Below are 16,435 nucleotides of genomic sequence, written 5' to 3'. Positions count from 1 at the left end.
GATCAGAAAAAGAAAAAAAAGTTGAATTGTTTTATTTTTATATTAATTTCTATTTATCTAACTGCACACAACTGTATCTCCATTCTCACAAAAGTATATATTTTAAATTAAGATAATATAGTTGAATGGTTTCAGCTTGAAAATCCTGAGAAAAATCCATCCAGATACTTTTATTGGCTAACAGTTAATTGAACAACTGCTCTGATTGGTTCATTGGTTGGTTTGAGGTATTTTTTCCCTACTGCTTGCATTTCAATAAATGCTGAACAGCTTTCAAATTAAATCTTTCAAAATTAATTAATGTAACACTTAAAGGGTATCCCACTTGGTTCTCAAATAAACAACAAATTTAATATAAAATAAACACACCTGTGCATTATGGGTATCTAATACCTTTTGGTTAATTTTTCTTTGCTTCTCTTTTGCTTTAAGAAGAGCATAGTATTTTTTAAAAACCATTTGATTTGCTTTTTCTTTTTGATGCCCAATTTAATTTTACATTAGTGGTTTAGGTCTGCTCGTACTTTATATAATTAGCCCATTTTGTAAATGCCTGTGTCTAACAACTAAAGACAGAAACCCCACCCTAATGCACAGATGGTTACAGTTAGATGAGATAAACCCCAGTATGAATCCGGGTTGTTTCTTAGGAATACATATTTTCATAATCCTTCTTATCTAATAAGTACAGGGTACTTCTTACATAAGTAATAAGAATATGGCAGAAAAACTTTTTTACATCAAACATGAGTGGCATGGTACCTCTTGTTCCTTTGATTTCATAGAGGCAAATTTAATTAAATTACATATTCTGAAGAATTGGACAATTATTTAATCACAGATATCTTATTGCATTGGTGTGCTATTGCAGATGGCATATATGAAAAGACACCCTGACCAACATCGGTTTTAAATGTGTAGATGGTTAAGTAATACATATATCTGGAAGTATAGTTTTTGGAGTACAATAATAAAATCTATGAACAAATCAAAGACAGGGGGAAAACACGGTCTAAAACTCTGGTAAGTTATAGTATCTTTTTTTCCCTCTTGTTATTTCTTTTTTCCATGCACATCAGATTAGAGTAATTTAAAATGTAAAACTTATGTACAATAGGCAGTATTTAGACGGTGTTAAATTAAAGTTATGGGTGTTGCATTATGTCTTATTATGTTTACATCGCAGCTCAAATTATGGAGATACCGTGGAAGAAAACAAATCCAAAGAAGTAATTGATGAATATTTAACACGCAAAATGCAATACTCATAACCATTAAGGCAACATTTGTTTCATTTTTTCAACTTCTTTTTTAGTTATCTCTGGTTAGAAAAACATGTATTAAGAAATAGACTATGGGGGCACCTGAGGGTGCCTTATTTTTTACTTCTTAAAAATGGAACCAGTTTAGAAAGATATTTTGTAAGAGATGCTTTATATCCACTTACCTGGTACTGTACTATTGCAGATAAACCTCAGTGATGGGAGGTACTAGAAGTTGAGAAATAACAAATAAGTTCCAGGATTACATACCTTAAGAACATCTCCTTGGGCTAAGTGAAATGTTCTTGCAGAAATATTGATTCCTTTCCCTGCTTGTACCTGAATGCTATAAATACATTCATGGTTGTTTTCATAGTTAAGAGGATAATTGGGGGACAGTAAGATTCCTTCATTATTTGTTGTGGAGGCTCCACATTCAGCTGCAATTGAAAAAAAAAAAGTTAAGGCATGCTTTAATAAAACACATAAATATTTTAGTAATGGTGATAATGGTAATGTTAATGTAACCTAGCTCAACATTAATAATGTTTATTAATATCTAAAATCCAGTTTTAAGTACATGATCATGATGGTGATTGGAGACTACAAGAATATTTTTAAATTGCAATACTTTAGTAAAAGTAGGTCAAAAGCCACTGAGAGTTAAAACCATATAAATTACATATTTCATAATCATATTGTTTTATAGGATCTTCCTTGAATTTTGTTGTATTTGTTTCAATTTCTCCAACACTGAAATTCATAAAGATGTGCAAATTAAATGGAAGTACAAGAATTCTATAAATTTATAGAGTATTTATTTATTTATACACACATATTAATAAATATATATATGTGTAGGTACCTAAATTTTCACATAGATTAATGAAAAAAATAATTTTTTTTCCTCTGGTATTTTTTAACCAAGATAGCCAACATAGTCAATGTTGTAAATTACAGTAGTAAAATATTATGTTATAGCTACCAGATAAATATAGAAAAAAAATCAATAACAAGTAAATAAGATAAACATAAGTCTCAGGGGAAAAATAATTAATTTAATAATTTTCAAGTAATACAAGTAATTCAAGTTTTTATTTCAAGAAGTATACCTTGTAGTCCAAGACTTTGGCAATTCATTTAATCAACCAAAAAAAACCTAGAAACATAAACACTTGTGGCAATGCTTCATTAGGTATTATAAACTAACTTTCATCTCCTATCATATATTGGACTATATATAATTTTAATTAAGTAATTTTTAGCATTTGTTACCACGTATTTTAAGTAGACACTGAAATACTATTACAATTCTTTGCTTCCCTTTTTATTTAAGCTTTGTATGTGGCCAATATAGTGGAAGTACGGGAGTATTTCCTGTCTTTTTAACAGATTTAGATTATCTTTGAATTTAACTGTAACATTAAATTTTCTGGGTTTATGTTTGTTTTCAGGATTATTTCAGTAGCCACTTATTTTATCCTCATGAGAATGCATCTCATTTATTTAAACCTGGAAATTTAGTTGATTTATAATTTCACAGAATAAGTAATATTGTTGTGTAAAACTCCACGGTAATCTTAATGTTTTAGAAGATGTTTAGGCAAACTATGGTGTCTATTCTAAAAGCTTTTATTTGTTATTAGCATTTTTATAATTTCCACCCTAGACTTGTTTGAGTAATATTAAGGATAATAAAATATATCCTTTGTACATGAAATTAAATGACAGCAATGACAGAAAAAGCCCAGCTTGATAAACTACCCTTTCTGTATGCAGCTGAAGCAGACATTGCACAGAAATCCAAATCAGGCACAGATTGAAGAACAAATGCTTGATGACTACATCTCATTCAACAATATAGAACAAGTACCCAAATAATTCAGGTGACATTATTTTGTCCTGGAACAGCGGGATACACCCAATCTAGGCAGAAGTGGAAAACCTCCTATTCCACACGATCACAGTTATCCTTTTATTGCACTCTCAAATAAATGGGTATTTCCTATTTCAAAGATGCATAGGTCACTTTGAATTACAACAGAAAGGAGTAAGATGATTGTAATTTCAGGATTGAGAGATCTCTTTTCACAATCCAGAGGAATATAAAAGCCAAAAGGCACAAGGTAATCATGGTATTAAGTTGATCCAACAACTCTGGGCTATTTCAGAGCTGTAATTCAAAGCAATTTTTTAAAATCTGAACACAGCAGTAAGCTAACTGTTTAGACAATTTCAGCTAATGTTTTACAAGTATGCTAAGTTTCCTGTTAAGAAGAAGGATGTGAACATGTTGTGGTGTTTCATGTCATCGTATTTATCAATATGATTTTCTGAATTTAGAGAGAGAATATTGTATTCCAAGTTGTGGATGTCCTATCCCTGGAAGTGTCCAAATTCAGGTTGAATGGGGCTTGAGCAACATGATTGATTGAAAAATGTTTCTGCCTACGGTAAATGTATGTACCACATGATCTTCAAAGGTTCCTTCCAACCCAAACCATTCTGAGATTCTTTGTATCTTATGTTAGCAGACAAGAAAGCTAGTTTAGTAAACACAGTGCCAAAAACCACAGTACAATAGAATTTCTCCCATAGCAACATCACAGTTCCATGAAGGCACACAGTCCTCCAGTTGCTTCTTTTGTACACTTCTCAGCAGAATTCTGACAAAATCAACAGTTAGTTCCTGGCTTCTCTCCTTGCCTCCTGTCAGTGCAAATTATGGCTTAAAAAACCACAACAGAACAACTGACCACAAAGCATCAAACACATGCTCAGACAAAGACAGGAGTTAGGGCTATATTTTGGAACAAGTGCTAAATCAAACTGGGAAGGTCCACAATTAATATTGCAAGACATTCCAAACTGCAGCACAGAGAGTTATATGTGAGAATCTCCACCCCTATCTATAAACATATATTGTTTAAAATCACATGGGACTTCATGGGACTTACAGTTTCTTTCTATTCTCTGATATTAATACTGAAGGAAAGATAAAAAAAGACCATAATAATTATATTTGCATTTAAGTGCTGAGTAAAAAAGTGTCCAGAAAAAGTAATGTCAATGGAGTTCTTGAGTTTAAAATAAATCCAAATATTAAACACATGCAATTTTTTCAAAGTGTTTGGAAAATAATTTTAACAGACATTACAGTGAATGAAAGTTAAAAAGAAACTTAATAGGCAAACCAGGATGAAATTAAAGGAATATGTGTAAACAGGAAAGCATATAAAAGAGGTGACAAAACAGTACTTCAAAAATAAAGGAAAAATTACAGTGGATCAGAGAGTCTGTAACTATTCTTTAAATCATATGTAGAGCTGTTATCAGAATTTAAAAATATTTTGTTACTGTATTTATGTTTCATTTTAGTAATATTCCCTGCTCAACGGAGATAAAAATCAGGCTGCTTTATTAATAAAGTTTTGTGTTTTTAAAAAAATTCTGCTTGTTTCTGCTGAAACTTGGAACCTGCCTTACACACTGCTCTTGTACAAAGAAAAATAGGAAAAATATTCCACATCCAGATATATTTTCACAAAGACTTAAATTCAGCCTAATATAAAGTAGAAGGATGTAACAGCAAGTAAATTACTGAAGTCAATTACTGTTTCCAGACTGTGACAAAAATAATAGTTTTATTTCAGTGTTAGAAAGGTAAATGAACAAAAAAATCAAAAGAAAAATAATGAAAAATAAAAACTTCTATAACAAGATAATTGCAGTAACAGACTGTGATGCTTTTGATTATGATTGTGTGTTCATTTCACATTTCCATTACAAGACAGATGAATTTTATTAGTGCATTTAAATTTTGTAAGCAGGTGAAATGTCATTGTGATTGTAACCAAGGAATGAAATGCATCTATTTGGGTAACTTAACCATTTGAACTCAATTCTTCAATGAATTGAAGATTAAAATTCTTTCCATAAGTAATTATGAATCAAAAACACACTCAAAATTCAGAGAGAGGGAAATTGTTTTCTTCAATACAATCCTTTAGAATCAAAAGATAAGAGCTATGTCTAGGAGTCCTGTGTTTTGAAAAGATGGTATCTCTTGGTTAGGAGGCTGTGTATTGCAACAGCTTGGCAGGGCAAGTAAGCAGAAGCATTCCAAAAAGGATTTTATCTTTATACAACTTTGTACTAGATTGTAAATAAACAGTTACTTCAGAAACTGTATCTAAATTCAGTGCTCAACAAAGGGTTTCTTATAAAGCTGTTTGTCTTCAGATGTTCTACCTCTTCAACTGAAGGCTGGCAGAAACCAGAAAATATTTTCTTGTCAAAACATAGCAGTAAAAGAGACAGTAGCACAAAAATTCTGAAAGGATTAAGTTGTTGCTAAAGCTTTCTTTCCGTGAATAGCATGAATCATAAGGTTATCTATCACAAGTTTTCCAGGCATTTTTTATATTCTGACAGGTTAAATACAGGGAACCCTATGCTGATGAAAAAAGTAAAAACATTTTCTTCTTCAATCAGTAAGAATTATGGGGTTTCCTTTTATTTTACATTGTTCCAAAATACCAGACTTTCTTTCATATAGACAAAAATTATTAACAGAAATTCCTGATTGTGTATTTGCAATAGAGGTTATCTCCTTCCTACTTGATCTGACCATCAAAAGATTCATGCAGCTGTTTGTGTATTAAACTTTTCTTTTAATATACTTTAGCTGGTTTATGATTACATTATTTATCTTATAATGAAAGGTAGTATTTCCAGATCTGGGAAGATTCTGTATTTATGACCTAGAAATAATTTTACAAAAAGATATTTCTACATCAATGGCCAAATGGCCAATGGCCAAACACAGAAGAAAACTGTTTTAGAAATACTTACTTACATTATTAATGTTATTTTTCATAATTGATCCCTCCAGCTGACAAGAGTGGGTAGAAGTCCCATATACATTAAATAATATGCTCCTGCATTGCAATCAATCAAAGGAGGATGAAGAAATAGCATGACAAATGAGCTTTTGAATTAATGTTAACAAGGCAAATTGTATTAAAAAACCCACATTCTATATTAGAAGAATTTAAACTACCAATGTGCATGATTTTCCTTTAAACTAATTTAATATTCGGATAATAAAACCCAACACTAACAAAAAATATCCCAAAAACATGAACAATCAAAAAAACCCCTCCACAAAATAACTCAGGAAGTGCTGAAACTGTTGGAACTTAGCAAAAATTTCCATATGGGGAAGAGGAACAGTTAAAACTTGATGCAAAATCTAAAAATACATAAGAAATATAAAAAAATGTCTTATCACATCATAATGCTATTATACTAACATATGGTGAGACCTCAGTGACTGTGTTTTGCTTTTTACAGGAATCCTATCCCTGAAGAAAATAATAGATATGTAACATTTTCATACCCAACAGAAGAAATATTTAAGGGAATAAAATTACTTCTGATGAACAGAAGAAAGTTTAAGATTCATTTGTTCTGAGATGAATCAATGAAATTTGCAAGTGGACATCACAATCCTTAAACTCAGAATTCATGCTGCCCAAACATTCCACATATTAAAAGAAATCTCAAAACTAGCAAAAGGACATTTTTTTGAAGCAAAATATATTAAAAGCAGTTTTTATCTTGAATGTTTTGTATGCACAGAAATGGATAGAGCTATGTAGATGGAGTAAGATTAATGGAATATAGAATAAGATGCACACAGGGTAACTAATCATTCTCCTGCTAATAAGGGAACTTACTACAGATGTATTCTGTGGTAGCACCTTCCCTTCCTTGGTTCCATATTAATGCATATCCAGTCAATGCTGAAGTTATTTTTTTCTTTCAAACAATATAATCTTTCAGATATTTCTGAAATGTCTGTCCTCAGTGTTCTTTGAAAAGCACTTCAACTAAAGCTTGGCAAAGAAGCTGCATCACTGAACACCTTGGCAAAAAATCTCTGATGGAAAAAAATCATGTACCATATTATCTGAAAAGTATGCAACATGACAGAAATTATTGAGTTTGCCTGTAGATATTTTATGTCTTTTTTTCTTCTTTTTATCATTTGAAGGGGCATAGTTCCTTGGAAATCTGTAAGTCCAGAATTAGAGACTGTTTAGGACCTACTGAGAAGAATGAACAGAAAAAGTGAAAGTAGCATAGAAGAAAAAAGTTTTAGCTTCAATGTCTTCCAGTGAAGGTTTAGGAGTCTGGAAAGAAATCATATGGCCCTAAGAAAGCCAAAGGAAAACACTTGACATGGCTGGGAAGCTATGAAGACAGATTATTTTACACAGACATAGAAACAATTAGGGTTTATAAATTCAAACTTGACAGTTATAATGAAAGGTAATACAATCTGGGTTTTAACAGCCTTATAAGGAATGGAAAAAAAAAACTGGAAAAGGGCAAGTGAAAGGAAAAAAAAGGATATAAGAAATCCTGCTATAATAGAAACAACTTTCCAGATTTTACTGAAAAGAAAAACAATTCTAAGAAAGAAATATGTGTGCTGAATATGAACTCTGCATTTGGTTATCACTTGAGTACAGCATAAAGATAAATCATGAAACTAAGGAATAACAGTGTTCTAAAAGATCTTTAATCATCTTCATTCCATTATTGATGATAAGGAAAGTTTAATTTTATCTCTGTCATTATTCTTCCCTTTAAAGCAATAATAATTGCTCTTGTTTGTTCCTATCTGTAACACAGTTACAGGAAAATTCTTGTAAGCTATCTGTGGCATTGAAAATTATAAAGGGAACTAGGCAAAGATGTCTGAGTTCCAATGCATCAGAACATTTCAGAGGCACTACAACCCTAAGAAAGCAGCTCCATATTCACAAACTTAAGATGATTTCTCTGCTCTGTATTACAAGCTGGAGACAAGCACCTAGCATATTGAGGAAAATGGTGATTCCTTAGGACCACCCAGAGCTTAGATTTAGCTTTTTATAAAGTCAAAAGTGAACATGCATTCATACTTATTGTAAATTGTTTTTTTACAAATATATTACTTAGATTCAGAAGGAGACTTCTTTTTCACTGTCCATGGAAAAGTTCAAAAAAAGCAATTTAAAGATTATGGACTTTTTTCTGTTATCATTAGATACATCCATTTATCACCAGCTTGTTCAGTTGGCTGTGTGGCAGTTGCTTTGTAGTATCTCATACAGAGCATGTTTTAGTTTTGTCAGCCAACACAGAGTAGATAACACACCAAAGTTTCAGCTACCATTGAACTGTGCTTGCCCTGAGTGACTACAGACTTCTACCCCAAGAAGTGCTGCATCACAGGGTGAACAGAAACATGGAGAACCTTTATGCTTTTTTTAGAAAAATCTTATTATGAAAATTATTTCAGTGCAACATCAAGCCCTCCTGAATTGAGATAATACCATCATTTGAGAAATTCAGCCTTAAAAATTCAGTAAAAATATATTTGTTTGCTATTTTAACATTGATAATAATTAATGTTTAATTAATAATTCCTAATAATTTAATAATAGTTAATAATTAAGTTAATAATTCCTTTTTTCAAAATTTAATAATTTATTAGTAAATAAGAATTCTTAATTTAATAATTCCTAATTTCAAAATTTCATTTCTTAATTCTTAAGTAAATTTAATTTTTTTTTTTATGGATTGAATAATAACATTAATTAATAAATTACAAGTATTTATCCGTCTTCGAAATAAGAAAAGACAGCTGCTAATTTTCTGGCAAATTATTTGGTTTAGAACTGATTATGACTGATTACTCTGTTCCAAAACCCAACATATTAGCTTTTGTTGTATCCAGACAGGGATGCTTGGCCTTCCACCAAACTTCTACTTTATCTGTCTTCCTTGAATTTTATTCTTGTGTTGACAATCTGAACACAAATATTGTGAGCAGTGGTTACTTCCCAACTGATGTTGCGTGTATGTGAAAGTGCATGTTGTATCAGAAGCATTCTCTCATTAATCATTTTGACAAAAAACGCCAAATGTGAGCAACAGTACCAATACATAAATTTTGAGTCCAATATAAGTGATCGACAGGAATTTCTACTCTTGTCTTGTTTGAATTTCACTTTTATGACACATAAATTAAGCACTGGATATTTAAGGAGTGAAAATGTGTAATTAAGCCATTCTAGTGAGACTATCTTTTATTTCCAAAAGTAAGGAGAAAACATGTTGACTAGAAAGTAATTTATTCCTTCTATTACGGGTTTTCTCTTTTCCTCCAACAAGCAAACATAAACATTATTTTTCTGTCATGAAAGCTGTATAGGAATTTTTTTTATATTTATGCCACTGTGAATATTTTTGCTGATAATTTACTAATTCATTTTTATTAACCCTTCCTGAAATTTGTTACTGAAATTTAACCTATCTTCTTGACTGTGCACACATTCATTATTATTCTTATTGTAAAAAATTTATCAACCCCAACACAAAAATAACTTGTATTCATCCATTGCTCTCACTCAGCTTCTAAACTATCACTTCTATAGGTACATATATAAATATTGCTAATGCATAAGCTAAATTCATAATTTTCCTCATACTGAGGTAAAGGAAATGGAATAGGAGTGATTTGAACCAAAAAATCTTGATACAGTAACTAACACCAAATAAGAGGAAACAAATAATCAATCCATAGTTACTATGCAATCAACATCTGAAAGATGTTAAATATTTTTTCATACTAAATTTTATGTTAGTTAAACATAAATTTTAAATATTTATGTTTAACTAACATAAAATTTAGTATGAAAAAATATTTTAAATTCACACTGATATAGATGTTTTCATGTATAAACCTTTCCATATAGTACCTACATTTCAGCAATATATACCCTTAAATAAAAATAATGCAGATATTTAAGCAACTCTCCTACTTTTTAGAGACCTTATTGTTTTAACAATTCTCAATGGAACTGAAAACCAAATAATTTAGGAAGCATTCAGCTCAATCAACATTCTTTAGCCATTTATACCTAAATTTCTAGTCAAATCTACATATATAGGCTGCCTCTACAGTGACTGGAGAGTGTTAGGTAGGAATTATCAGAAAGTGTTTCTTCTCAATTATCTTAGCTGTCATTTAAAAACCAGAAAAACTGTTCTAAGAATATTCTGAGGATATGGTTCTGACATAGAATGTCCAGGTTGACTGTACTCCTATAAATGGACCCAGTTTTATGAAACAAATCTGGTGTAAGTGATCAAACTCCAATTTTATAATACAGGTATCACTTGGAAGTTTGCATTGACAAAAAAAAAAAAAAAATCAACTACCTGACATCTGAACTGGTAAATGCTGATTTAAATTTATACCCAGTTTTCCTAACCTATTAATACAAATAAGAGGAGTAAGCATTGTGCCCTTAATTTCAATTGCTTTCAAGTAAAGACTTTGAAGTTCACTTATAATACCAAATTTATTTAAAAAAAGGTAAAAAATTGACTAAGGAGATATGGAGAGTATGAGAGAACATTAAAAAGAGGTGTATTACCATGCTTTTCCATGCTCTAAATCTGCGAGTCCATGGACAATGACTACACATACAAGCAAATGAAAGCAGCTGACCACGTACCCACACACCTTGGCAGAGGTGCACTCCATACTCGTCGGCCACCACCAAGACAAATAACCTCTGAAGCTCCTTCTAAACGATATCCAGACGAACAGGAGAATGTCAGAATATCTCCAACGCCAAAATTAAATCCTATTCTGCTACCAAATTGTGGGATCCCGGGATCTTCACAAGGTTCAAGATTATACTCTGTAAACAAGAGCAAGTCAGCTTTTATGACAACACATTCTTCACCAGTCATATATGTAGTCCTGCAGTCTAGTAATTTCTGTATATTTTCACCTGAATATCAATACAGGCATCAGATTTTAAAACAAAATTATAATGTGAATGTTAAATTGATAATTAGATTATGTTGAAAGTAAGGCATATTACTACATTCACAATGTTTTAAGTATGCATGACACAACATGATTTATCATGCTTATAAGAGCCATAAATAACTCCAGTAAATAAAACAAATTTTTAAAAATCCATAACAAAAACTAAATAGTTGACACTTCAAGTCATCTGGAATTTGAGTAACTGAAATTAGACTAATTCTCTTTCCTCTCCTCACTTGATAATGTGTCTTACAGTTTACTGACATCTTATTCCACATGTGGCACAGAGGTTCATTTGCTTTTAAATTATTGTGCTTAGGAAAAAATATATAATATAATTTTTCAGTATTATATTCATCAAAATAATTTAAATTATTTTTTTCTTTATATAATATGCAGAAAAAAACCCCAAATGAGCAAGTTTTTCAATAGCCAGATATTACAGGTATTTCCTTACCAGAGAAAGAAATATTAAATCCTTCATATGATATTGAAAAATCTGAAATAAACCGCAACTGAGCTCTGAAATTTCCATAGAGACCAGCATTGATTGGTGAAGGAAGCTCTGAGCCAGTCAGACGTGCCAATGGCTGTGTGAAACTGCCATTCTCTGTTATTAGTAAGTAGTCATGATGATCCTCCAAATGAAATGTGTAGAAGGTGAATTGCACACCTGTTAGAAAAAGTAGAATTAGATATACATGTCACCCTATTAACATCCATGTCACTAAGCCAAAGTTAAAATTCATGCATCACATTATGAATAATCATTTGCAAAATTAAAATCTATTTTTTTCTAAAAATTAGTATCTGTCTTGATTTTGGAATTAAAATATCTTTGCAGTAGGTTTTGTTTTGACGTCATATTTAACTTTTGTCTTTAGCTGCAAAATATGGACATCTGATTTATAGAATTTAAACACAGATGCTTCCATTTTTGTGTAAAATCCAGTGACGCGCTATGTGTATTCAAAAATAGAAATGGTTAATGGCAGAACAAAAAAGGTAAGCCTTATTTCTTACAATCACCAGTATCCTTGAGTAGCACCAGTGAAAGAAAAGATTATAAACTGTATGATCTTAAATTCTAATGACACATCAGTAGCATCACCAATTCCTCCCAAAAAAAGGGGAGGTCTCTAAATAAGATGTTACATACAGCAAAAGTACAATTTTTTTTGCCAATCATCATATATACATCACACATGTAGAAAGGAAGATATCACCTGGAAATCCAGTAGCAATAAAAAGACTTAAAGGTCAAGACAAACAATTAAATAATTTCTGCATTTTTAACTAAGATTTAGAGCTTTTGGTAGAATGCACAGAAAAGCCAAGAAAAATAAACAGAAGAATCCATAGAATCCATTAGCTAGCTTAAGTGATTAGGGATACCTCTAATGTAATGCTATTTTCAGTTTTATCATGTAAGTTATAAGCCAATGATTCAGTCTCTTCAAATATATCTGATGATGCAATACTTAGGATGATCCATTCATGTGATTGCAGATTAACATAGCAGATGAATAGTAATGACCCATGGCCAATATATTTTTAATAGTAAAGAGAATTTAATCAAAAAGCAAAGAAACAGTTCCCCTTCCTACAGACCCAACACTGCACCCCTCGCCCTACCCCTGCCACCACCAGCCCCAAATTTCCCAAACAGGGTAATAAAATCCAAGCTAGATGTATTCTGCTTGACTAAGATGTCTAAGTAAAGAAATAGAATGCCCCTTCAGATGTTGTAGGTTACCTTTTCTAGACCTCACAGGCAGCTTTAGAAGCTCTCAGTACAATTGTCTATTATTGTTTTTGTTTATTTGTTTTTATAATATTTCTGAGGTTGCTTGAATAGCGTTAAACATTTATGTTAATGCAACTCAATCACACCTAAGGAATACAGCTTGTATGGGTATCTAGAATGCAAGGACACTTGGTTTATAAATCTGGTAATGGACTTTTCAGGACAGGAAGCAAAGACAGGAAATTTGAGAAGTAATGAATGGTTTACACACAGACATAAGCTTTAATAAGCAGGATTAAGTGGAAGTACCAACAAAGTACCAGATTTCTTATGTTTCTGTCTGATGGTAAATTAAGAGTATTATTGTAATCTTAAAGTAGTTACATCTTAGTAATTGATGATAAAAGATTTTTATCTTAGGTGTCATAAAAATTAGAAATTTACCATGGAGTATTTGAGGGAATTTGTGAGATTAAATAAAACTGAAGACTTTTTTTTTTAAATGGTAGTTGGAGACCTTAAAACTTTTAGTGAGATGTTTTGGGCCAAAGGAAGATAAGGGAAAGGATCATGCTAGATAAGAGTGAAAAACGCGTCAGCAAAAGGAGAGAGTTAAGGCTCTCTAATATCTGCACCTAACCCGTGCAACATGTCCTCTATCCTTTCAAAACTCTACTCCTTATTAGCATGCAAATGTCTCTTCTGTCCAGAGAGTGAGCACATGGGTGATCACTAGTGAACATTAGTGTGGACTGTCTGGGGAGCAGGATGAGATCAGGGGACAACTGGAAAAAGAGCCATTGATCACAGACCAGGCAGAACCTAGTAGCAGTAGAATCTGAACTCCAGCTCCTGGGTCAGAATATGGAAGGTGGGGGGAGCACATGCATGTGCATTTGTGAGTGTCACTTCTAACAGAACCCTTTCCCCACAGCCTGGATGGAGAAATAGGATTTGGTTGCTTGTGGTGCTCATGTCTGTTTCAGTGCTGCTGGTTTCCATGCAGACCAATAAGACATTTGCCTCCATCCTTGTTAAGCTGTGTGACCTGCCATACATACTGGCATCTAATACATGCTTAGTCTTGCCACCAGCTGGACATACAGATAGGAGCAATCAGAGAAAAACCTAGGATCTTGGAGACTTTTATCTTTTACTTCCCTCCACAGAGACTGGAGAACCATTCAGGTTTTTCAAGTAGATAACTCCTTCTCTTCTTGAAACTCCACACACATCACATAGTCCCTCTGAATCCAGAAAAGCACATTCTTACTAAGTAGCACTGATATAGAAATTACTGGATGAGATTTTATTTTACACTTATGGTAAAAATAAATAATCCAAAAGATTTATTCTGGCTTTTAAAAGTTCTTAATTTACTAATTACATGAGCAAAGCCATTCATCTATTTTGATCATTCTATTTATTCTCCCAGCTTGTGTGAAAATAAATTGGCAAAAATGACACACAGAATTCTGAAATTGAGATGAGGTTGCATATCTTTTGAACTAATGTACATAAATACAGCTTTGGAATTAATAAATCCTTAAATGTCTGCTTGTTTTTTTAACTTAGTTCATATAGGATGTAGTGTTGATTTCACATGCAAAGAGCTCATAAAAAAAACCTATGCTATATAGATACAGAATAAGACTGAATATCAGCTCATATTTTTTAGCATTTATTGCACTCCAAATTAATTTTGGTCCCTTTAATGCATGCATTAAAACAAACAACAAAATCAGAAATGCCGAAAGAAAATTTTATAGTAGTAATTCAAAATAATGGAATTCCTGTGAATCACAGCTGAGCTTCACTGAGTATTGTTCAAACATCACACAAGGTTTAACTCAAGGGAATGTTCCAATCAATTTTGCAGATTGCCATGACATTTCTTAGCAAAACCCCAAGGTATATTACAGCAGTAGCTGTACAATTTGGTTTTCTTCAGAAAATATTCTAATCACATTAATAAGTGCTGTGTGACAGATTGTGTCTTCTCCAGGGAAGAATTTTAAAAGATATGTTCAGGTAGATTCCATCTCATTCTGCCTCACATGCGCCTTTTTTTATAAGGGGAATATTTAAAATCTGAAATGAAGCTAGGAAGACATAATGTGAAATGTCACTTCTCTGTGTTACAATCCAGACTTTTGGGGCACGGGTTAATTAACTGATCTCATAATAGATCGTTTAAAACATACCACTGACACTCCACACATTTCATTTCACCATATATTTAAATTGCATTCTAATCAGAGACAAAATGCAATAATTATTGCCAATAGGTGTTTCCTTTTCTCTTCATTATAGTGATTAATAGACATATTAACTATATTTAAGATAAATTTTCAATTCTCTAGCTAATACATTTTTTTAAAAAATGAAAGAAAATTATATCAAGTTTTAATAGACACTCAAGAATCAAAATGCTGGTCCACAAGAACAAAAATGAAGAATTAATTCTAAAACTTAAGATACACTTGAAGAGTAATATTAAAACCACATATATTTATATTGCAATATTGTCATTTAAAACAGTATATACAAACACAGAAACTGTATTTCCTAGCAATTCAACATATACAGACATAAAATACACATAATAACTAAAACTATACATTTAATTACCAGTTATTATGTAATAGCAGTATGAAGTTGTAACATAAAGACGTGTGTATAAGAAAGTACCTCACAGCATTCTAGAGTTACAAGTTATATACTTTTCTCTTGGCAGTCTGACATGAAACTACAAAACTTTATAGAAAAAAAACTCCAAAATAGTTTAAAGTAAAAATCATCTCACTGGTTAGTAGCTAGTAGAAGATACTCCTTGAGTTTCTGAAGTTGAAATTATACTAGTCATGAAATAGAGCAGAAAATGAGATATCCAGAACAAAGTTTATTTCTCCCTCTCATTAAAATAACCCATTTATATGTATGGGATCAATTTTTCTAAATGGTAACCATGTAAGCCTAAGTCACTCAGTCTCCCCATAGACACTTCTTCTGAGGGCTATATTATCCCACTGGACATTACATGATGGATGGAGATGAACAGGTACCTTCAGAGGATAGTTCATTCCACCTGCTTTTTCAGGGTGCAATGACTCATATCCTAAAGATATATGCATTTTTCCATTAAATACAGAAGTGTCCTATTTGACTAGTTCACTGTGACATAGAACTTAACTGTTAGAAATTTAAATTAGGTAAGCCTGTGACATTATCATAAAAGGACAGCTATCTTCCTCATGCAGTACAACAGGAAGAGCTTAAAGAATTAATAGCCTTTTGCCAACAAGTACAAAATATGAAGATTTCATACACTATTTCCTACTCAGAGCAAATATTCACTCCACAGTTTTTTCCAGCAGCTCTTTGAGCAGCATGAATCAAAATGTCCAAGTCAAATTTTGACATTGCATACATGCTTAATGTTTTTCCATGAATAATAACATTTCCATACAACAATATAAAAATTACAGAATGATAGGTCATTTAGTTTAGATAAGACCTCTAAGA

At 31.8% G+C, this 16,435-nt stretch overlaps 1 protein-coding gene across 4 annotated transcripts in view; it reads right to left on the bottom strand.

Moving 5' to 3' along the window:
* CSMD3 (CUB and Sushi multiple domains 3) overlaps positions 1–16,435 on the bottom strand; it is a 585,000-nt gene that overhangs the window by 207,963 nt on the left and 360,602 nt on the right. For all 4 annotated transcript variants that reach the window (XM_058018891.1, XM_058018902.1, XM_058018909.1 and 1 more), the window contains 3 exons: positions 11,621–11,836; positions 10,841–11,029; positions 1,533–1,702 (listed from right to left, as the gene is read on the bottom strand). In XM_058018891.1, coding sequence (XP_057874874.1) covers positions 1,533–1,702; positions 10,841–11,029; positions 11,621–11,836 — 575 coding nt within the window. The remainder of the gene's footprint in view (positions 1–1,532; positions 1,703–10,840; positions 11,030–11,620; positions 11,837–16,435) is intronic.

Source organism: Melospiza georgiana, chromosome 1 (genome assembly GCF_028018845.1).
Source record: "Melospiza georgiana isolate bMelGeo1 chromosome 1, bMelGeo1.pri, whole genome shotgun sequence".
NCBI lineage: Eukaryota > Metazoa > Chordata > Aves > Passeriformes > Passerellidae > Melospiza > Melospiza georgiana.
The sequence above is the reverse complement of the archived record's forward strand: the minus strand, read 5'-3'. Positions and strand labels throughout refer to the sequence as shown.